This window comes from Pocillopora damicornis, chromosome 14 (assembly GCF_964200805.1).
Source record: "Pocillopora damicornis chromosome 14, jaPocDami1.2, whole genome shotgun sequence".
NCBI classification, from domain to species: domain Eukaryota; kingdom Metazoa; phylum Cnidaria; class Anthozoa; order Scleractinia; family Pocilloporidae; genus Pocillopora; species Pocillopora damicornis.
In genome coordinates, this window is record NC_142683.1 from 1,805,160 (window position 1) to 1,827,914 (window position 22,755).

The 22,755-nt window shown below is 37.9% G+C and overlaps 3 protein-coding genes and 1 long non-coding RNA gene across 5 annotated transcripts; 3 read left to right on the plus strand and 1 right to left on the minus strand.

The window, feature by feature from the left end:
• Positions 1 to 389: 389 nt before the first annotated feature.
• Positions 390 to 2,948, minus strand: LOC113666758 (uncharacterized). The gene is made up of 2 exons (XR_003445823.2): positions 2,743 to 2,948; positions 390 to 1,343 (listed from the first exon to the last, which is right to left on the minus strand). It is a non-coding gene; the product is annotated as an uncharacterized LOC113666758 (long non-coding RNA).
• Positions 2,949 to 3,938: 990 nt separating this feature from the next.
• Positions 3,939 to 8,551, plus strand: LOC113666790 (uncharacterized). The gene is made up of 3 exons (XM_089194261.1): positions 3,939 to 4,402; positions 5,912 to 6,152; positions 6,784 to 8,551. Exons 1-3 carry the CDS (start codon positions 4,079 to 4,081, stop codon positions 6,984 to 6,986), a joined length of 768 nt encoding a protein of 255 aa, XP_089050387.1. The 5' UTR covers positions 3,939 to 4,078; the 3' UTR covers positions 6,987 to 8,551.
• A 1,367-nt stretch (positions 8,552 to 9,918) lies between these two features.
• LOC113666759 (uncharacterized) lies at positions 9,919 to 13,925 on the plus strand. Of its 2 annotated transcripts, none has more exons than XM_027182545.2 (4): positions 9,919 to 10,173; positions 10,858 to 11,081; positions 11,802 to 11,928; positions 12,637 to 13,925. In XM_027182545.2, exons 1-4 carry the CDS (start codon positions 9,993 to 9,995, stop codon positions 12,804 to 12,806), a joined length of 702 nt encoding a protein of 233 aa, XP_027038346.2. In that variant the 5' UTR covers positions 9,919 to 9,992; the 3' UTR covers positions 12,807 to 13,925. The 2 variants fall into 2 exon arrangements, with proteins under 2 accessions (XP_027038346.2, XP_027038347.2); XM_027182546.2 differs by having other exon boundaries at positions 9,930 to 10,164.
• A 567-nt stretch (positions 13,926 to 14,492) lies between these two features.
• Positions 14,493 to 22,456, plus strand: LOC113666775 (protein O-linked-mannose beta-1,2-N-acetylglucosaminyltransferase 1). The gene is made up of 9 exons (XM_027182564.2): positions 14,493 to 14,978; positions 15,453 to 15,526; positions 16,956 to 17,135; positions 17,937 to 18,243; positions 18,427 to 18,695; positions 19,324 to 19,497; positions 19,931 to 19,998; positions 20,995 to 21,288; positions 21,587 to 22,456. Exons 1-9 carry the CDS (start codon positions 14,699 to 14,701, stop codon positions 21,897 to 21,899), a joined length of 1,959 nt encoding a protein of 652 aa, XP_027038365.2. The 5' UTR covers positions 14,493 to 14,698; the 3' UTR covers positions 21,900 to 22,456.
• Positions 22,457 to 22,755: the final 299 nt, after the last annotated feature.

The following is a 22,755-nucleotide window of genomic DNA, read 5'->3' on the forward strand; positions in this document are numbered from 1 at the left end:
TGTAAGATTTAACGTTGACGCTAACGCGTTTTGAGGCTCCAATATGACCTTTAATTCGAAAATTGTCTCCCTACCCCCTACCCCCACCCCCCAAAAAGAAATTTTTTTCTTGGTTATTTACTAAGTTAGGCTACTCTTAGAAATCTCAAACCGCAGTAGGAAAAAACCTTTTTACTTTGGATAGGGGTAATAAAATAAATTTTGAAGTCTAGAGCTGGATTCTTGGCGAGGACTTAATATTTTTTTTCTATATCCCACGTTCGTGACAAGACAAGAAATGTCTTTCATTCTCTAACAACTGCGATAATTTGCATATTGCTTGGACGAAAAAAACTCGGCTGAGATGCGCTGTCTCTTTGAAATAAAAATAAAAAAGTGTTAGATTTAAATTATTTTGAACATTTTATTCAACATTCTTTATTAATCTTCCATAATATTTTTAAAATGGAGAGTCCTCTGGTCTCTGATGTCCAGCTTAAGTCGTTCTCAGGATCTTATTTCCCTCTCCTCAAAGAGAACACACCAGTGCGACAAACCATTTTCCCCCATAAGTTTAGAGAAATACTTTGAAGTAAAAAGCCAATTCTATACTCAAATATGTTCATTGTGTCTCTAAGTTCGAACTAAATTCTTGATGAAGAGTGCATGTCGTTTGACTTTTTCGTCAAACTTTGTATGAAGCTGTTTGTCATTTCCTGACAGAAGCGACTTTTTATTTGTAACCAAGTAAGACGTGTCGCAAAGTTTTATTATTTTCTGTTGGGTTCAGTTGTACGATAGCCTCGCTTGATACGATACAAATTCTCTTGTGCGCTTTTCTCGGCTTCATATTTCTGTAATTCGTCTTGGAGTTTGGAGACTTTCCCTTTAAGTTCATCATTTTGATCGCGAAGCAACTCGAGAAATCTGTCTTTCCTATCCACAGCCATTTTCAACCTCTCTGTTTCGGCCGAACATGATGCAGAACTGTTCGAGTAAAGAATAAAAATAAGCACAGACCACATGGTGGCAATGCCTAAAATAGCGTAATTGAAACGACTAGTGCTAACCATATTGTAAAAAAACTACAATGAGTTGTAAAAAACTGATAAATTTTCTTTCAGTGAAAACTGTTATTTTGTTGATTAAACCCAGCTGGATGACGTTGGGCCGTAAATAAGCCAATGAGATTCACTACGCTATCATGCGTTTTTAATAACAGCTGTTCACTCGAAGTTTTTCTTGCATACGGAGCGATGATTCAGTAACTTAATTTATTCGCAGCTATTACAGAAAAAATTGCCGGTTTGGCCGGGTGACCATCATGAAGGTATGAATCATCTTGAAACTTGTGTCACTTGAATCTAGAAGAAAAAAAGATGCAAACAGAAAATAAGCCATGTTGACATCAGACTTGAAAGAACACTCCTTCATAAAAGCATCTATAATTAAGGAAAATAATGATCCATAGCAACGGTCTTTTCTATAAACTGTATATAGTTGACTTTTGCTTGAGCTAACATGTAAATTCTGATTCTAAATTTCTCGCGAATCATTGCATAATCATATCGTAAAAGGGCGAAAAAAATTAACAACTTGACTTACACCATAGGTAATTAAACTAATATTCAGCGGGTAAACGATGAATGAAGAAGCAAACTTTATGGCATAATTATCACGAAAAAACATGTTGTTTAATTTTCTGTAATTTGGTGAAGTCCACCTGTTCTGGAGGTATTTTAGTTCAATTTTTTTTAACTGAATATCTTAGAGGACGAAAAGTCATCGGGTTGCGCAAATATAAATACTTATTGCTCATAATTCTGGCTGATAACTCGCCGTATGTCACGGCTGGATAATGGCTTAATAAAATAAATTCTCTTTTATTTGATGAATTTCATGAAACAGGCTAAGGTAATTTTAGGCGAGACACAAAATAAACGGAGCGAGTAATCGTAAGGAAATGCCTTTTTATTCTATTAAATTCGCGTTCTTCAATAACAAAGATAAATGCAGACATAAAAACGGATTTTGGCGCAAAATGGTAAATCGAAAAACTGAAAAAACGACGGCGAATCCCTTGTTTTTTCCTTCTGCCAGAGTGAAGTGGGTATCTTGTGATATCAAAACAGTAGGATTGAAAATTTTTTTACTCAAGGAGTAATTGTGGTTAGTTGACCACTGTTTCAATAAACATGAAGAGAAAAATATATATATTCTTATCCTTCCGACAAAACTGCAGATGAATTTAATATCTGAATTTTCGAGAGGATTCTATCTATAGTTTTGAATTTTACCGTTCAGGATGGCTACATGTATCACCAAAAACAGCTATCGGCTTTTAAGTTGAAAGCAATAAATAAACCGTCAGCAAGCAGTTTTTCGCTAAGTAATTGTGGGTAGGGATATATTTGGTAAAATATGTAAATCTGTTACGGAGTGGATGCGTTTATGAGCTTTGGTCAAACGGTGAAGTTGGAAAATCATATCTTACCGCTTGAGTTCGCTTTTTGAATTTACCCATATAATCACTGCGGAAAACTGACATGACATGCAACATTAACAAAAGCGAATAAATTTTAACAGCTTGTACATCGATTGATTTTAGAGTGAAGTGATCAAAAATATGATAGCATTGTGAATTCATCGGCAAAGCTCGCGTATAAAGCATCAAACCGAAATTGAAAACCATAATCGAGTGCAATATAAAAAATTAGAAATTGTCTCAGGAAAATTTTTAAAGTTATTACCGTTATTCAGTACCTAAAATGTATCCTTTTTTTAAAACCGTTCCTTGTCCTCATCCAGTATTCACTATCCAAGATGTAGTGTTTTGCAGTTCAAATGGACGATAGTTTTAATAATGGATCTTTTGAGTAAATAGATATCGTTGCCCTCCGACTGTTCGCTGTGCATATTGATGAATTTTTGAAGTGGGGGCGAATGATGAATAATTATGTAATAATTAGAGTTCGATACCATTTGCCGAGGACAAATTTTAAGATTTCGGCTGTATAGCATTGTTTACCGACATACAGGTTTCTCCAGTTAGAATAATTTCTTACTTTATCAGGAACTCTAAGAGTTTTTATTATTGGTACTTCGACGTTCAAACGATTTTAACCTCTTGAATGCTCATTAAAAAAGTTATTCTGCTGGTCAGCAGATTCTAATCGCCGTATGTACTTCAGCCGTATGCGCCGTACGTTGATATCTATATTTTAGTCTGACATTCAGCACACCAAGAAGACAAGCAACCAACGTGACGAGCTTTCCTTTTTTTTCAGACTACAAAACAATTTCGAATCCTCATGAAAATCCAAGAGTTCATAGCACGCTAAAAATGTTGTTTTTAAATGAAGGAGAGAATTCGAAGGAATGTTTAGGCTCTAATAGGCTTCGCCCTTTCACCTAGCAATTGTATCCTCATTTACTTCCTCAGGGCGTTCCAGACTATTCTAGATCTGTTAATGCTAGCTATATACATAGATATAAGTTCTGTCTGACGAGCGCTTAGGCGCGAAACTCAGAGTAACAGAGAATCGATGCGTCCTCTTTGACTCTTTCACTTATATATATATATTTAAACCCCTGAAGAGTGAAGCGATTCACGAAACAGGCTTGTCGGGAAAATGTAGTTGCGTCCTTTTTTCCTCTTAAAATATTTATTCCGCTCTGCTTCAACGTATTGAGCACTGTTCCACGCGAATATCGAGTTGCAGACTCCCTATATATATATATACCCGGGGATATGCAAGCTCTTTCGGAGAGTAGAGGTTGTGGTTGTTATTGAATTAGAGATACAGCAAAAGGGAAATTTTGCCCGGCACTGTCAGAGAAGTCCAGTCTCTCTTTTAGCATTAGTTGGGGCTCGTCACACAACACACAGTAAGAGGAAGTATTGCGTGACAGAGGACTAATCCCAGAACGCTTTACTTACATCAACTCCTTGACGATTGCATGTCAACAGCCAATCAAAAGTCGCTAACCCTTGGCGGTGCTGCTGCTTCTAAATGCAAATTTAAAGAAGGTTCCTTGGAAAACAAAAAGTTCCGTCGGTGTGTGTGCTCAGAGCGTCGTTGAAGATTGTCAAATTAATATGGCTGGGTCAGGGGGAGCAGCAGCGGCTGGGGCTTTGGATCATGCAGCGAGAACCATGGCAAAAGTAGTGATGGAGATTGCGAACTCGCCCGACTTCGATCGTGAACAAATTCGCGGTGAAAAGCTGACGCTTTCGCAAGCGTACTGCTTGTTATGGCAAAATTCTGAAGATGGCAATGTGGGAGGAAGAAGATTCGGCTTCGAGAGTAACAGTGGAGCGACTGCAGCAGTGATTGTGGATTTAATTGCACTCGGTAAAGTGGAAATTGAAATCGAACCTAACACAACTATGGGCGTGAAAAACGACCATTACCGTCTGAAGGTAATGTAAGCTAGCCTTTGATAACAGCTGTTTCAAGGTTAATTGCACGGCGACAAATTCATCGATTTCTCGGGACTAGTATTCTCCTTCCAAAACCATGTTACTCGACAATGTTTGTTTTAAAACAGGTGCATTGGTTTATGTGATCTGAAGATATACATAACGCGCTCGACTGGCCACACACGATAAAAGCGAAAAACCGTCTCGGAGTTGTAAACTTATTGCGTTGGGATCGTTTACGATCCTCACAGCTAGCGCTACCTTATGTGTAACGCAACAAGGTTGTAGATTTGAAAAATTTTACGTACTTTTTATAAATTTATTTGCTTTATTTTATGTACTTTTTACCTACTTTTTATCATTGTTTTTATTTGCTCCATACTTAAATTACTACTGTTTAAGCCGGAAATAAGTTGTCGTTTACTTTGTCTGAACGGCGAGTTTCGCAGACTTGACGCAATGTGTCTTACTTGAGGAGCGAGTTGCCTACCTCAAACCGTAGAGCAGTTGTGTTCAAACTGTTTGAACCTCTTTTAAATTTAGGGTAGAGAAGAAAGTTTTCGTGGAATTGTTTACCAGCTGGTGCGATTGAATACATCACCTAGCAATGTTAAGTGCAAACGGCCAATCACGAGGCGAAGATTTTTATATGCAAATGTAGCAGTTTGGAAGCTCCAGGGGGCGCCAATTTCTTTTCAAAATTAATCGAAAATTTGAATATTTTTGAAGGGTGTTGATCTACTGAGCGATTTTAAGATTGATAAAGCTAGTTGGCAGCTGGTGAAGCTAGGTGAACTGAATTTGTAATATTTTGTTGGAGGGGTTTTTTAAACAGGTGAATCATCTTGTGCTCAAATATAAAAGAAATTTACAAACCTATTCTAGGTAGTGATTTTCGTCAACCTATAGGGGTGTGTGTTCAGAAGGTTTTGTTGCATGTCTGCACTGAATGTCGCAACATTCACATTGTTAAGTTATAGCAGGCATAACTTATCACTTCATCCTGTGAAATCATTGAAGGAAATGCCTTTCTTGCTAAAGGAACTGACACTTCCACATAATGAAATACTGATTACCATATCATTATGAAATGAAATAAATTTCATGTGATCTGCAGATTAAAATCAAGCAAAAGATTCATTCTTGCAGGTGGACTGCAATTCTAGCAACATGTGCCCTCACATGTCAGTCAGTAGTAGCACCTAACTACAAGAAGTTTGACTCCTGTCAAGGCCTCTATACTTCCAGGGTTTTTTTCTGCAATTTCCAAAATTGCATTCCACCTACAGGGATCATTTCTTTGCTTCAAAAACCATACCCTAACCCCCTATTTACTGACCTGGAATTTGTTATGGACTTACAGCAGTAAACTTTTTGCAGCATCTCATGTTTCTGCATTATTTCTCCACAAGAGCTTATTTTTTCGGATAAAGGTTGATCAAACCTTCAAAATTTAAGAAGAAACTAATTAGATCAACAGGACTTACCCTGAACCAAATGTGCTTTCAGGTGGTTGATGAAAAGCCAACTGGTACATATCTTGATGAGGCTCTCTTTAATGGGATCTTGAAACATCATGAAAAACACCCAGACAAGCCAGAGAAAGTGAAGTCTGTGATTTTTGATGATATAAGTCAACTTAGATCAAAGAATTACTGCTCTACCATTACACTGGACAGTTTGGTGGAGTTGGGAATTCTTGAAATGAAAGAAAAGATGATGGGCCGTAAATACCCAACAGTAAACAAAGGTAATTATTAACCCTTTACACCCAAAAATAAGTGTTCTCCAAACTCTTCCCTATACATTTCCTTTGGTACTGAATAGGAGAATTTATTTAACAATCAAAGTTGTTTGGTTGGAGGTCATTTGCTTTATTCTCATATTCTTAATGAATGATTCAGTGATATTATTATAAGGAGAATTTAGATGCTGGTCACTCTTTGGGGTAAAAGGGTGAAATGAAAATGTAGTTATGTTGCTGATCTTCGGAATGGGTTATTGTTCTGGGCAGGGAAGGGTAATTGATCAAGGGAGAGGATGATTGTCCTAAAGGGAAAGAGTTATTTTTCCAGAAGGAAAGGTTTTTGCCTGGGGGGGGGGGGGGTATTGACCCTGGGGGTAGGGGGGGGACAATTGAGGTGTCATCATCTATGCCTCTGGCCTCAAATAGATCATAAGTACGTACCAATAAAATGCATGAAAGATCTAGCTTATTTTGTAATTCATAATGCCGTAGCAACTCTGCGCACCCCAAAATGCCACGAGATGTTGGTGCCTGGAAAACTCTTTTAACTTCAGTGCAAAATCCCTGGTTTAATCAATGCTCATTTATCCATTTGCTAAATTTTTTTTCTGTTTTTTTTTTTTTTGGAATTAAGGACCTGAAGAAAGTTTAGAAAAACAGATTCGTGAGGTTGTTTTGCAAGATATGAAACCAAGTAGCTACATCCGGGTGCTGCTGGTCTTGGCACGACATGCAGACAACTTAATGTGTCTTGAAGATCCCGTGTTGAAAAAACACTTTTCCAAGGAAGAGTATGGAAAGGCAAAAGAAAAAATTAACCAGTTGGTGGGGCTTTAAATCAAGCAAAGAGAAGAAATAAAAGGTTTTCCACTAAATTGGAGAAATGGACTTTTAGTTATAGTTACTCTCATCTAGAGCTTGTCTTTCATTATAAGTGTGTCACTGTTGTTAAATTTAGAAGATAGACGACATTAAAGTTTGTTTCACTAAAAGTTGCTCTTTACACCTTGGAACATTTAGTTCAGGTCATTGTTAAATTTTCTTCAATCTACTGGCTGCAGTCAAACCTCCATTATGCTGCGCTCTCCACAAAATGGTCACTTTGAAAATCTCATAATTCTCTTTTCATTTAAGAATTAAATCTCTTTTCCTTTTGTGGTTCTGTCAGCTCTCGCTGGCACTAGAAAAGCGAGTAATTTACTTTACCAGCCCGTAGTTTAACAGAGTTTTGACTGTTGTCAGTTTACTGTTTAATAATGTTTGAAAACTCTGGTATCTCTCCAGTTTGTTTTTTTGGGGAAGACCTATCAGAGTCATGAGTGTCAATTAAATACCTATCATGTTTTGATAGAACCCAGGAATAAAGTAACTTAAAGTTAGCTAAGATCTTTATAGAGTCCTGATAATTCCATGTCAAATCTTTGTTAATTCAATGTTATATTCTCATCTGGATGAAACAACCTGTTAAAGGCTAAGGAGAAACGACCAGTTTCGTTTCAAATTTTCATTAAGGAATCATTGAGTTGAAACAAAAAGTTAACCGTGAATTGAAACCTGTCGAAGAATTTGTGCAAAGCAGAATTAGAAACATCTTAAAAGTAACTGAATTTAGGATAAAATAAAAATGAAGTACTCAACTCTGTGTTCATCACAGTTATATTATAGGGGACACAATTTAGAAAATAGCAAAATTACATGCCTTAGAACTGTTGTTTTGTATCTCATACTTTTGTCTTCACAAGGAAGTTCACATAATGATGTTGGCTGTCCGCAAACGGAGGCTCATACCCTAGAAAGAAAGACAGATAGATGGAGTCCACATTTAAAAATCATTGTGCTAGCAAAGGTGAAAAAAAATAGAACTTAGAACTGTTTACAGGATAAGTCATCCACGATCTTGAGGTTTACATGTTAAGAACTCAGCCTGAAATGTTAAACTCTCTTCAACCTTTGAAGTTGATTTAATCTTTGCATAGTAGATGGCTGTTTTCATTACAAGTAGTGAGTTACGGTCGTTTTGCCTAGTCTAGAGTCGATTCGCCTACGTCCAATGTGTTAGTTCGCTACGTTTAAACTCCGTACTATAACAATCATTGTATAAAACAGTTGATTCAATTGAAAAAAAATTGATGATATTCGAAAACTCTCGCATGAAAATTTGATAAATGTTAATTGTGTTCATCTCATCGTGCTTTGAAATAAGAGACAAATTGATTTGGCCCTTTTTGGAATATTGGATAAATGTTGTGATGCACGATGATAATTCTGCACAATGCGCGTTCATTTCGCGACATTTTAGAGTTAATACGTTATATTTTGCGTTTCATAATATGTACTAATCTGTCACTGATACATACAAACTTTTTTATAGCTTACACATAAAATAAAGTTTACAAATGCAATTTAATTATCACAAGAAACTTTTTATAGAAAAGGTTGCGGTTATTCATCGTGGTGAAAAGCAGTAAAAGCTAAGTTTTCCGTTTGTCTCACGATGTAGTCATGTGTGATGTAGATCGCGACGTTTCGACTGCGTACTGCTAGTCTTCTTCAGGCGATGAGGTCGACTGTTCATGCGTGATCTTATAAGCATGATGCTCTGCTGTGAGTACTTGTTTTTCAACAGCTCTGATTGGTGCATTTCGATCCTTGCTGTTCACTCAGTGATTTGCTCCCTCGGCGGTTCGCTGTCGCACGGCTCTCCTGTTGTTGTGTTTTTTGATGGTGGGCATCCACGCTTCTGGAATTTCTATTCCACTATCCCTGTTGATGTTGTCAGGGAGAAGTCTTATATTAATTGCCTCTTTGACCCTGCGCGTGTAGTAACAAGGGTCACGAGCATCATCTTTATTTCGTTCCAGAGTGGCTTGTGTAAAAAGAAACAACAACAACTACAAAAACAACATTTTGAGACTAATAATCATACTTATCAGTAATTTTTACTTACTACATGCGGGGACGTTAGAGTTGTCCGCGTGACACCCGCCCCTGGCCGGTCCTTACTGTCTATCCATACGTGGCCCTGTCACGCATCCGCCGCAGAGTAGGGCTTCCTGGCGGAAGGTGACGATTTGTGTGCAAAAGATGCAGTCAAATTACTCCATGATATCGATGATTATAGCTTTGATGATAGCGTTGACTATTGCGTTGATTATAGCGGAGCTCGCAGAGCGTAGCCCCATAATAATACAAAATAGAAGTAACCCATCAAGCCGAAAAAAATTGGATGTACGACCCTACGACCGTACGAGGTGCTACTTTTAATATGCGTGGTCAACTGTAGCACGGGCACGCCAACGCCACGTATTGGGCTCCGAGTCGGACGACCTGGGTTCTGGTCCTGGCCGGGGCAAGGCGTTGTGCCCTTGAGACGTGCGGGAAAAAAAATGCAAGTTCCGCTTTTAGGCTTGGGTAAATCATGATATATTATGACTGCAACTCCAGGATGCCTAATGCAAAAAAAAAAAATTATGTACATGAAAAAGTGAGCATGAGAAAAGTTAAAAAGACAAGTTGCGATGCGTTATAACTCTGCATCTGATTGGTTGAAAGGGACGATGCTAGGTAGCCCTCCCCTACCCCTCCCCTACCCCACAGTGAAAATTTGTGGGGGCGAGTTCCTTCATAATTTCCGTACCTGCTCTTCTGATTAGCAACTGGAAAGAAAAAGCATATTTTTTACAACTTCGTCCTTCACCCGGATAAGCGAGAATGTTACAGTGACAACGTAGGAGACTAGAACGAGTGCGGACACTTTCGTATTATTTACATGAAGTATCTAGATCCGTTTTATGACCGAGCAGCTGTGGACTGCCTGTGAATCTTGTGAGGTTCTAGGTCACTATGACCACTAAAACAAGAACTTACGGCAGAGGAATTCTGCGTTTTACCTTGCTACAACCATGTAGACGACCTGGACAGACAGCTTATGCAAACGCTGCTCTCAAAAAGGACGGGACAGTAAATAATTCTCGCGTGCAAAATGGCGGGGAAATGCACGTGCATAAGAACGGAGGTGGAGTAGGTACTTGTTTAGTCGATCGAGCAGTTCAACGTTCAAAATAAAAATTCGGCAAGATTTCCGTTTAACCTCATGCTATTCTTAAAGAGAGCTGTGGTCCCAAAGGTAATCTAATGTTTACCATTGTTTTATGTTATCCAAGTAATGTTGCATAATGAGTATGGGTCCGACGGAAATCTTGCCCGAAAGTCTTCCCAATGGTCACTATATTATAACTTGTAGTCCATCATACAATTTTGCTCGTGTGTGATGGGTCTTAAGATATCACGTAACCAAATATACCCTAGCTAAAACGGGGAAATGCCTGAGGATACACCTCGAGTGATATTCTCCAATTTTAAACCTTACAACTATTATGAAAAAAGTCTTCTTTTAAAATAGAATTCAGGATTAGGAAGCGTTTTTCTGTTACTGCAGAAGAAGGAATAAGCTTGTTTGTTCATAAGAGTGTTAAAGAGAATGCTGAAACCATTTCTTTACCCCTCTTAAAATATTTTTTTATATATAATAATAAACACAATAGCCTCAATATTTAACAAGACTATGCCCATATATTTGTTCTTGGAAATTATCTGTTCCTCATCTCGGAACAAATAATGTTGCTGACAAATATCCATTTATGTTTTTGCACCATATAGAGGCAATTGTTTATATAAAATTAATTTTGTTCACATTTGTACTTTTTAGAAACATTCCCAACACCGCCAGCACAAAAAGGAGGTAAACCAGTAAGATTATTGGCAAAGTACAAGTATACAGCAAATCCAGCCAAACCTGGAGGATTTGATGAGTTAACAATTACGCAAGGAGAGAAATTAGTGTTTAACAGACCACACCCTTCAAATCCATTCTGGTGGGAGGCAAAGAGTGAAAATGGAGATATAGGATTTGTACCAGCAACTTATATGATGGTAAGTGTCAGTTTATGGACTCCATAAATGTGAATATTACTTGACTTTCCTATTTCTATGATGATGTATTGTATTGGTGACATAAATCTATAAGAAAAATTGTTCAGGGTACAATTATGTGTGTTGTTTTTGTTGTTGTTGTTGTTGTAGTGTTGTTGCATTTCATTGGAAGGTGCAGGGACTGATGTTTAGTTCTGTCAACTCTAGAGCAAAAATAGTGGGTTTGAGGTTTGGTAAGGATAATTAACAGTGTCATACTCCCAGGCAAGACACTTGCATCTTACTTTTAAAGGAGTGCACAGAAGTTGCAAGATGCGCTGATGGCCCTGTGCATCAGTTTGTTGACTTTAAGATTTTAGACCCTTCACGCCTTACCATCAGTATGCAAGATCTCCATATTGTTCTCTATACGTTACAATACAGTTATGTTCATGGTGCTGAAAAGGAGAATTTGTCTAACAATCAAAAGTTTCTTGAGGTCATCATCATTTCTGTTTTTCTTGTGACCTTAAAGTTAGCTTCAAGGGTAATGCTGTTGGAGGAAATTAGATGCTTGTCACTCAGAGGGGTTAACTGAGGGGTAAACTGTTACTTTGAAAGTGAAGTGATCATTAATTCTAGGGGTCTTTTCAAGGTTGCACTGGTATTTTCATTACATTTTGAAATAATCAGGTTTTTTTTTTATTTTAGTGTTAATTATAAAGATTTGTTTTGCTCAAGGTTCTTGAAGACAAAATTACCTCTCTGCCATGGCTTGAAGATGCAAAAAAGAAAAAAACTGAGATAGATGATAAACAGGCAGAGAGTAATCCAGGTGCTAAGCCAGCTTTCAAGCCTTATGTATCAGGTGAGTTTCTCCAACATTTGGATTGACACAAGTGAGCTTGAAAATGTGAAGCAGTAGAAGAGATTCTAAATACAATAAGGCACCTGTCAGTAACTTTCCTTTTCAACAAAAGTTTTGGCAAGAAAATGAATTTAGTTCCTATCAAACAGCTACTGATATCCTGCACAGAGGGGTAAGGCTAGAAACTGGGGTTACGCGCTTGCAGTTATGGGCCACTTGGCCTCAAAGTCTGAACCCTTTTCACCCTAACATCAGTATGCATATTCTCTATACTGTTCTCTCTACTGTCCCTGAGGAGCTGACGAGGAGAATTTGTCAGACAATCAAGAGCATAGTTAGTTGGTGATGATTTCCTTTATTCTTGTGACCTTAGTGTTTGACTTAAGAGTGATATTGTAAGGGTCAACCCACCATAGGGGAATTTAGTATCATCAAGCAAGTTCATAACGTGAATTGGCCATTGTGGAGAGTTTAATAGCTGATGTTTTTAGAACAATTCAACGGAGGGCTAATGCTTGAAACGTGAGCTTTTAAACTCTTCACAGTGGCCAATTTGCATTATCAACTCAGCTGATATTACTAAATTACCTTGTTATGCTCTCCTACCAATGCAGCACCACAGTTTCTTTAGAAACTTGCCCCCTTAAGTCAACCCACTATAGATTTTCGTATCTCAGGTTTGAAGGCAGACTCCTTTTTTTTCTGCAGCATATGGTTCAAGAAAAAGTAGTTCAAGTAAAAGCAATTCAAGTCAAGAAAACCAATACTACTGTGAAATATGTGATAAAAAGTTGAATGGACCCATTCCGTATGAGGTTCATCTGAAAAGCAAAGCACACAAAGAAGAACTGGAAGTGAGAGAGGAGTTTAACTATTAAGTAAACAAATACCTGTTATTTGTTTTTTGAACCACTTGTTTCAGACATCGAAATGGCAATTGAAAGGAAGTGTGCCCATTTTGTAATTATTTACTTCTAGTTGTTTTGTTAAATTAACACTTCTATGCTCAAGATCTCATTAGTAATTCTCCCTACTGTTTGCCTTATCATACTTATGATGTTATTTCTGAGAATTTGGTACTGGATCAGCCAGACATCCCCTATTTGATAATATTCTTTGTTCTCATTACATGTCTCCTTGATATTGTATTGATATTGTAAGGAGAAATTCTGTCTTGGTCACTCATGGGAGTTAAAGGGTTAAAACTTGCCGCATGTAGCCTGTATTAAGAACCAATCAACCTGAAACTAGTAAAACTTCTGTCACCTCTATCATCAGCTTGTGTCAATGAATTCTGGGATGTAAGTTAAAAAAATGTTTCAGTGAAAGATTATGTTACGATAGTTTATTACCAGAAATGCTTTAAGTTATACACCTAGAGTTGCAGATCATCAGATTTTTGAATGGCAAGCATAAGAGAAATTATAGGTATTTTTTATATTTATTGCTGAAAATACAACATGTAATTTATTGAGTATTAGGTAAAGAAATAATAAAGTTCACATTAGTTATGTTAATGGTGAAGAGTTTTTAGAGTAGTAGTTTTAGAGTAGTAGTTTGTAAACTTTAAAGTTTACAATTTCTCCTGGTGAAAGAATATTATTAACCCTTTGACTCCCAAGATCAGATTGTTAATTCTCCCCTCTAGCTGCTACATATTCCTTGTAAACAAGTTACAAGAATTTGGTGCTAGATCAAGATTAGGACCTCTACCTGATAAGTTTGAGTATTCTTATTACCTGTTGGCTGGATAGTGCATTGTGGGAGATGTTACATTTTAATCACCTCTGGGAGTTTAAGGGTTAATGAAACCAATTATTATGTTAATAGGGCATAAGAAGATGCAATGGATGGCTGGGAAAGAACCTTTAAAACTGCTGTCACCCTTTCTCAAGTTTATTTAATTTGTAAGAAATAAGGAAAGGTCAATTTTGTGACAATTTGTGTTCAAATCTGAAATTTAAAGATTAAAAACAGTCCTAAAAAGGTCTACTGACATCATGACATAACCCTTTTCCTGTTTGATATCTCTACTTCAACAGTTATTTCTAGTGTCCACAAATTCATTTCAAGAAGTTCAAAAGGCAAGTTCCTTTAGTCTCATGAACACAGGCAAGGTTACAGAAGGACCTGAACACTTTAGTTGCGAAGATAAGCATGAAAAAAACTCAATAAAGTTCAAGATTGATTTTCTATTGGTGCATCAACAATGGGACTTTCTCTTTGAGGGACGACCAACAATAAAAATTTATCAGAGGGCAATTTAATTCTCCGTAGAAACACTGTACATGATCCCAGTCAGTACATGTGTTAGTCCCTGTTAGCTGAAGGAGGGGAAATGTTGCTTGGTGATCAGAGCAAAAGATTAAGAGCTACAAAGGAAGCTATACAAGCACTGATGCACACATCTACATCCCTGATATAGCTCACATTAAATAAACAGTACAGGTAGTTGCTCCTTTTTGACGAAATTTGTAGCGCGAATGAAAAGGAAATATCATATAGCCAAAAAATAATATAGCCAAAAATTCAAACAGGGCAGTAGTGGGTTTCCTGTGCTGCGCGGCTACCAAGCAGCGTCAACATGATACTCAACAACGCAGTCTTGTGTGCTCTAAACGGGCCTACTATAATCAAAATTTACATTATGTTACAAATGTTTAGAACTGCTTAATGAGGTATAAGTGGAGCAATGGCCCTGAACGCTGTATGGAGGTTGAATCTTAATATTTGAGGGCGAACTTTGTCGGTACGAAGGATAAATTGAAACATGACTAGTTCTTGGCAGCCCAATCCAAATGCTAAGCCGTTTGTACCGGCGTCCGCTTTTTTTACTTTGCCAATTCCTTGCGCAAAGATTCGCATTCGAAAGAAAGGGATTTTTAGCAGGATGATTCAGTGGATTTTGGTGATAGTGTTATGCGTGACTGTGATAATAAATTTTATTTTCATTTGGGATACCACGAAGAAATATAGCAGGGATCGAACTGTACTCAATTCAAACACAGCTGATGAAGGAGTTGGAATTTCAAACCACAATGAAAACAAAGGTACGGTTTAGTTCTCGACCAATATCCTCAACTAAAATTTACTTCTGAAATAAAAGATCCTTTATTTAGCAGTGGTTTTACGAAATGCCTAACCGTAAAGTAGAGGAAATTAAGGTCTATTTCAAAGTACTCCAATATTTATTAAGTTCGCATGTTCATTCATTCAGGAAATGGTAACCGGCGAAATTTTAACTTGTTAAGACAATCTTGCCACTTGCAACATAATGATTGTTTTGACTTTGTTCTCTTTCCTTCGTGAGGACATGTTTAAAGTAGTTCTTATGTTTCACCGGAGGATGCCCTTGGTTTAAAAAGCCCTCATAAAATTAACAGAAGACATCCTTTTAGAAGCCTAGAGGTCTTCGCTAATTTCTTTATTTCCCCTCACATTTTTAAATCTACTATGGAAAGCAAAAGATGTTTATAACTTTTGAGTAAGTCACTTTAATTTAATCAAAATTTGCGGTTCTATAGCTCAGGGTCGTAGGATCACTATAGAAGTCCAGTCAAGCAAAGACGTAGCCTCTGTCACTGTAGATGGAACGAAGGTACAGCAATAAAACTTTTTGTTGATAATAGAAGCTTGTGACTTTTATGGGTTATAAGCTTCTGATGATAGCTATGGAACATTTTTATTAAGGAAACCAGAGGAAGTATTTGTATTTTGAGCAAAAACAAAAATAGTATTTACCTCGAAATTGTTCATTTATCCTTCGAGACAAGTTTGCTCCACCAATAAGGCTGATGTTTCTTCATGTAACCATTAATGCACTTAATGATAGGCTTCCAAGGGAACCAGTGAGTTTTGTCTCCCTGAGCCCCTTACTGTTTCCCGAGGGGTCAGTTGTGAGGAAATAGTGGGCAGAGAGTCAGCTGAAATTCTAATTTGCTATTGTTAGTTATTGCTTCAGGGGGTTACTTAGATTTGTTTTTCTTAGGGGGGATATTGAGTCTTTGCTCATGGCTAAAGACATGTTCTCCTCCAATCAGAAAAGGTTTGATGCCACTCTGGTTTAAAGATTTAATGAATGTAACCAGGAAGTTACAATTCATAGACCCTTTGGACTATAAATTGTAACTTCTTAGTTACACTTATTAAATCCTTAAACCAGATTTGCATCAAACCATACCTGATTGTCCACCTGGTTACCATGTGAACTTTTTAACATATCAGAAAAGGTATTTGAGTTGGAGAGGGATTAAACTACATTATTAGGATCTTCCTCTAAAAAAATCCTTGATTAATTTATAGAGGGATGTGTTTCCTTATTCTCTGCTCTGTGTATTAAATTTAAATAAAAAATGGAGTTGAAAACAAAGCACATTTATCCCCCAGTAGTTTCCTTTCCGGAGAACTCACCATTTCTTGACACATTTCCTTCGTGAAACGAAAAAGTATCAGTCAACTTTGACGTAATTTACTATTTCAGTACTTAGTGGGAAAAATCTTTTATCTTGTACACCTTGTTCTTGTGAGCCCTAGCTCTTTACATTATATCCCCTGAATTACATATTAAGGTTGCAAGAAAAAGGAAACGATCACCAAGTAAAAAAGCACTTGATTGTTATACAAATTATTCTTGTCAGCACCTTAAGAAATGGGTATAGAAAAGTGTCAAGGATGTACATACTGATGTTAGGGTGTAAAGGGTTATGAACAATTAACCCTGTAACTCCCATGACTGACCAAGATAGAATTTCTCCTTACAGTATCAATACAATATCAACCAGATAAGTCATGAGAATAAAAAAAAAATATATCAATTTGGCGATAATTAGTTGATCCAATACTAAATTCTCTGAACTAACATTACAAGAATTGTATGGTTGACAGTAAGGGGAATTGCAAATTTGATCTGGGAGTTAAAGGGTTCCGTACCAGAGTGCGAACATAGGGTGCAGGATTGAATTCTTTGTCCGGGAGTTTTTTTCTTCATGAAAGCAATTGTTATATTTAATTTTTCATTTGATGGTAAGGTGTTGGAGGCTACTGATGAACAAAAGAGAGGAATCAATGTTGCAGTTCTTAACCAGATGACTGGTGCTGTCATGGCAACAAGGTCATTTGATACCTTTGCCGCTAAAGAGGACTCAGATGCCTTGGTGCTGTTCATCAACATGGTGTCTGATGGTAGAATTCTCTGCTTTGCAATACGAGTGAGTTGGTTGCTGTTCATGTTTTAGATTAATTTGTAGGGCATGCAATACAAAAGCAGAAGACTACTGGTAAAGATTGATAGAGAATCGCCTTGATGCTGTTCGGCTCTTGATTGGACATATCATTTTCCTCATGTGAAAAATGGGATCAGCATCATTCCATTTGCTCTCTGCTTCTTCAAGCAGCTCATGAATGAAGACTCATTTTGCACCTTTTTAGAGTGTAAATCTCAGTAAAACTTTGTATGTAATAAATGAGACTCACACCTGGAGAGAAGTCTAAGAATGAGATGCATGTACTTGTACAAGGAAGTTTGAATCAATGATTTTAAACAGCGTCAACTGATGGTATCTTTATATTTATGTTATGGCAAACTTGAAGGTTACATTTATAAGATATCAAAGCTCTGTTAATGATATTGGTGGTATTTTCAATTTACCTTCTAAATATGCTGAATCATGTAGCAACAAAAAGGTAGAGAAATATGTTTTTCATTTTGTCATGAACATGGGACAAAGGAAAAATCTTCAAACCTCAGACCTTCAGATTCCACACTCTGATGCTCTACCACTGAGCCACAGAGACTCTACAGTGAGCAAGGTCTATGACACACGTCCAGCAAACTGCTAGGATCAGCAGTGTTTCCTCATGGGGACTCTGAATTTTTTCTTTGTCCCATGCTTGTGACAAGATGAAAAACATCTTTCTCTAGTTCTTTACTGCGCTCAAAACTTTCCTTCTCTCTTACTCTATGAACAAAAACATGTGTTTCGCAAAAATCTGATTTTTCTGGTTTCCAGGATGAAGGGACGTATCAACTCAAGAAGACAGCACGGAATCTTATGAATACACTTGGAAGTGAAAACTTTAAGAACTTGAATTTCAGAGACATGTGGGCCTTTGTGGTGCACAAACGAGGCTCAATCAGTGCAGAGGGGCATAGAAAGGCCCCCAATTTTGACACCTGGGGAGAGCCCCTAACAATTCAGGCCCTAGTGACACTGCAGTCACAGGACAGTGCTTCTTGTTCATGGGAAGAAAGTGATGTAACAAAAAGAAGGAGAGAATTTTGTGAGAAGTTTGAAGGATATGGCAGTGTCTGTAGCTGTAAGTGATGTTATGTAGTGGCCATGAATGAATTATGTATCTCTCATTAGATTTTTACCAGATTTCTTAACCTTTTATTCCTTAGAGTAACTAGCATTTAATTTCTCCTAAGAATATTTTCCCCAAAACATGCATTAACCCGTATGTTTGATTTGTTTGCATATTTTTTTTCAATTATTCCAGGCTCAAACCCTGCCCCACTTGACATCAAAAGTGATCCTTTACCAAATGGGGAAAAAATGTCTCTTCCAATTGCAATCATTGCTAGCAACAGACCAAACTACTTGTACCGAATGATTCGCTCTGTCCTTTCTGCTCAGGGAGCAGATCCTAGCAAGATTACAGTCTTTATTGATGGATACTTTGAAGAGCCTTTGGCTGTTGCACGATTATTTGGTGTCAGAGGAATCCAGCATACCCCTGTCAGTAGCAAGAATGCAAGAATATCACAGGTGACTTAAGGGAGGAGGGTGGGAAATTAAAGAAGCTTTGTCAAGTAGTAATGTTTTGTTATCTGTAAAGCTACTTTCAGCTGAGCAGGTAATTTAGTGTTAACAGCTGGGTTGAAAACGTAAATTAGCCACCGTAAAGGGTAAAAAAGCTGACGTTTCGAGCGTTAGCCCTTCGTCAGAGCTGACAAAGGGCTAACACTCGAAACGTCAGCTTTTTTACCCTTTACGGTGGCTAATTTACGTTTTCAACCCAGTTGTTAACACTAAATTACCTGCTATACTCTCCCACCGACGCAGCACCACAGTTTCTTTAGAAACTTACCCCTTTCAGCTGAGAGCAGGCTTTGAAATATTTGAATAAAGGGGGTAAGTTTCTAAAGAAAATGTGGTGCTGCATTGGTGGGTAGTATAACAAGAGAACTTGGTTTTGTCAACAGAAATAAATAAAATAAAAACTATTTCTCCAAATTTCAATTCTGCTTGTTATAGATGGTGGGAACTACTCTGTAGATAATGCACTCCTGAGTTCTTTTCCTGGGCCTCAAACCATAGTCCAGTGTTACAAAGACATGGATGTCTGAATAATACACTGATATTTGGAATGAATTTTTTCGTTCTTTCTCAACAGCATTACAAAGCAAGTTTAACAACAACCTTTAACCTGTACCCAGAAGCCAAGTTCATGATCATTCTAGAGGAAGATTTAGATGTGTCAACGGATATCTTCTGGTACTTTTACCAGTTATTACCGTTGCTAGAACAGGACGAGAGTTTATATTGTATATCGGCCTGGAATGATCAGGTATGGCGTGAGACAAAAATATCACAATACAATGAACAACGTCCAGCGCGTTATCACGTTGGTTCACCACACGCACTCGTCTGTGAAAGAGGCACGCGGTTCAAAACGATTTAGCATGCTTCCACAGTTAAGCGTTTCAGTCAGAGTCATAAATTTGCATGTTAAAGGAATTTATCCAGATTCCGCCAGAAAAGGAACATACTATTGTGCTTCAAAGAAAAAAGTTAGAGATTTTAGTGCGAGCTTGTTATATTTGATGGGGCGAAGTTGTCGTAAGGGGGCGAGATAGAAGAGGCGAACTTGCAAGGGGATGAAACTTCCGTATACCTTTGCCCAACATAACCGAGCTAATTGTTGTGACATTGAAGAACACTCTATGTGTTTGATAAATTTCAACCAGATTTATAAACATAACCCTTTTTTGTTTCTTCAGGGTTATGAGCATACTGTTGGTGATCCGTCCCTTTTGTATCGAATAGAGACTATGCCTGGACTTGGCTGGTGAGTTGTTCAGTAGGACAAAATGTAGAATCACTTACATGTAATCTAGTTGGATGGAAGATGGGTTCACTGCCTGTGTTTATGTTAATGAATTTCCCCCCCCCCTCCCCCCCAGAAATTCGTCAAGTTAACTTGACAGTTGGGTGTTGTCGAGACTCCTGGGTGGTGAGGTGGCTTTTTCGCCCTGAACCAAGGTATTTTTACCCTGTGTCTTAACTGCTGTTATGAAACTAAAATTCACTGAGTTTACTTACGTTATTTCCATCGACGTAAGAAGAATTATCCATTAAATACATGTTAATGCCGAGCACTAACGCAGGACGCAAAAGAAGAAGCAATCAGGAGTAAAATGAGACTAATTTTAAGCATGGATTACTTATGCGACGTCACAGTGGGAGTCGAAAGTCTTCCACCTGCTGGCGGGGTTAAATTCGGCTCAAGAGCAACTTCACAAGAGCCACCAGCAAAGAACTTGACAGGGGTGGGGGAGGTTTGTTGCTGGACGATAGAGTCACAAGCGTATGGCCGATTTGGGCGTTTTGTTAGCAAATCGTGAAAAGCTTTAAAGCGCAAAGGCATTTAAAACATGTTCAAGCCAGCACAAGCGATTTTCGAAAGGATAATGTTATAATGAAGTAGATGTACAGTAAGCACATCAAACGCTAGTTATTAAAATGAACCCAAATTATCAGTAGTCCTAATAAGATGTCTGATGGCAGGCTGAAGTTGAATTGACTTTGAATCGACGTGAAATGACCATCTACCAGAATTTGGTCCTGTTCGCTACTTTCCTTGTTTTCCTCTATATTTCTGCATATAAACACGAACAACTCTATTCGCTCTAACGTCAGCTTTGGAAACTCTGCTCGGTGGCCAATTTACATCATCAGCTCATTTGATGAAACCAAATTGTCTTTCCTCACTGCGCGGTCGAATTAAAAAGAAAAAGCTTTTTCTCAACTGGAAATATTGAGCCCTTTTCTTTTTATCTTAAAGGGTGCTAAAACGAAAGTTATACAAAGAGGAACTGGAACCCAAGTGGCCAACACCAGACAAGTTCTGGGACTGGGATATGTGGATGAGACTCCCTGAGATCAGACTGGACAGGGAGTGTATAATTCCTGATATTTCCCGCACATATCACTTTGGATCCAAAGGTCTCAACATGCACCCGTATTTTCAAGAAATGTATTTTAAAAAGCATGCACTGAACACCGAGTCAAATGTCAAGTTTGACGTGGAAAAAATGAAGAAGGATAATTACGAGATTGAGATCGAGCGTTTATTTAGGTGAGTCTTACTCTTATTTTGCTTTTAATTGTTATGAAATTTTGTTTTACTGTAAGGTATTATTTCTTCGTCGCCGTGGAGACTATGGTCACCGTCAGTTTACTAAGACCTCCCTCCCTTTCACCGCCCCACCCCCTCTCCCCCTCTCCACCCTCCCCTTGTGCTCTTCGTCTTTAGTGCCCACCTTCCCCCGGATTAACATGAATTACATTGTCTAAAAGCTTCGTCGGAAATTTCAAAGAGAGTTACGCGTCTCTTATCTTAAACTTATGTATTACTCTGCCTTTTGTTTACACAGCTCTTCAAGTACTCTCGATCATTCCAAGAATCCTTGCACAAGCGAGGAGTTCGTTCCGGAAGAGAAAGGCAAAAACTTTATATTTTACATTAAAATGGATCATCCCACGGATTGGATCACTTGGAGCGCTTTGGCAAAGTGTCTTAAGATATGGGACTTGGATGTGAGAGGTTTTCACAAGAGTATGTGGCGGTTATGGATCAAAGGAAATCATGTGTTAATTGTGGGATGTCCTGCCTCACCGTATTGTCATCATAAACCATCTAACGTGACTCCTATCTTTATACCAAAAAAGGAAAACGAGCAGTCTTAGTATTGGTACGGCGGTTTTCGAATAAGGGGAGTTCTGCGTCGGTGTTGCCCTGTCTGTTCTGTTAGTGGAGAATTCCAAGGGTCATGTCTCCGTCGTCCAATCAGAGTAAAGTTCAATGACTTTTCCCGCGTTCAGCGCTGGTTTTTCAGCGTGAAGTTGTGCGCCGGTGATTAGTTTCGTGAGGCCTTAGTTTTTGTGACCTACAGTCGTAAGGAAATCGCGCGAAATAAAATGGTTATTCGTGGATTGGTAGCTTTATTTAATTATTTTTTTACTGCTTTCGGGAAGTGATCAAGAACCTCGTTTTTCCGTATTTGAAAATGATCGTTAGAGATTGTTTCATTGAAGTTTGTTCTCAACAATATTCCAATACATTTTTGAATTTCTTATTCTCCATTTTGAATACTAGGAGTCCAAACTCTTTAAAATTCGACGGGACTCAGAATCGGAAGCTTGCGAGTCAGTACTGTTCATTGTATCCAAATTTTTCCACAGATCGTCACTGAGTTAGCTAACATTTTAAAGACAACGTGCTTAATAAAAACTACTGATAAATAGGTTGTGGTGATTTGTTTGACTTTTGTTATTCTGTGTTTTGTTTTGTTTTTTTTTGTCACGCATCAATTTTGCTTACTATAAGTAAGGGCTGCGTGATACCACAGGATTTTTTTCTTTTTGGGTCAGACTTGACTAAACCCGCTGCCTCTAACTGGCAGATAATTGTATAACGCCAGCTTGGGTGATACTACTGATAGTTTTATTAGCCCTTAGATCAGTAGAAGATATTTAGCATCTGATTTCCCTTCACAATTTCACTGCTGATTAGAACACGATGAGAACATCAAAGCTTCTCAAA

Excerpts from the sequence above, each read along its gene's own strand:
- LOC113666790 (XM_089194261.1), top strand. The coding sequence starts at position 4,079 with ATGGCTGGGTCAGGGGGAGCAGCAGCGGCTGGGGCTTTGGATCATGCA. Across the intron at positions 4,403-5,911 it reads ACGACCATTACCGTCTGAAG|GTGGTTGATGAAAAGCCAAC; the intron begins GTAATGTAAGCT and ends ATGTGCTTTCAG. Across the intron at positions 6,153-6,783 it reads ATACCCAACAGTAAACAAAG|GACCTGAAGAAAGTTTAGAA; the intron begins GTAATTATTAAC and ends TTTGGAATTAAG.
- LOC113666775 (XM_027182564.2), top strand. The coding sequence starts at position 14,699 with ATGACTAGTTCTTGGCAGCCCAATCCAAATGCTAAGCCGTTTGTACCG. Across the intron at positions 14,979-15,452 it reads AAACCACAATGAAAACAAAG|CTCAGGGTCGTAGGATCACT; the intron begins GTACGGTTTAGT and ends GCGGTTCTATAG. Across the intron at positions 19,498-19,930 it reads TATCGGCCTGGAATGATCAG|GGTTATGAGCATACTGTTGG; the intron begins GTATGGCGTGAG and ends TTGTTTCTTCAG.
- LOC113666759 (XM_027182545.2), top strand. The coding sequence starts at position 9,993 with ATGACCACTAAAACAAGAACTTACGGCAGAGGAATTCTGCGTTTTACC. Across the intron at positions 10,174-10,857 it reads TAAGAACGGAGGTGGAGTAG|AAACATTCCCAACACCGCCA; the intron begins GTACTTGTTTAG and ends TGTACTTTTTAG. Across the intron at positions 11,082-11,801 it reads TACCAGCAACTTATATGATG|GTTCTTGAAGACAAAATTAC; the intron begins GTAAGTGTCAGT and ends GTTTTGCTCAAG.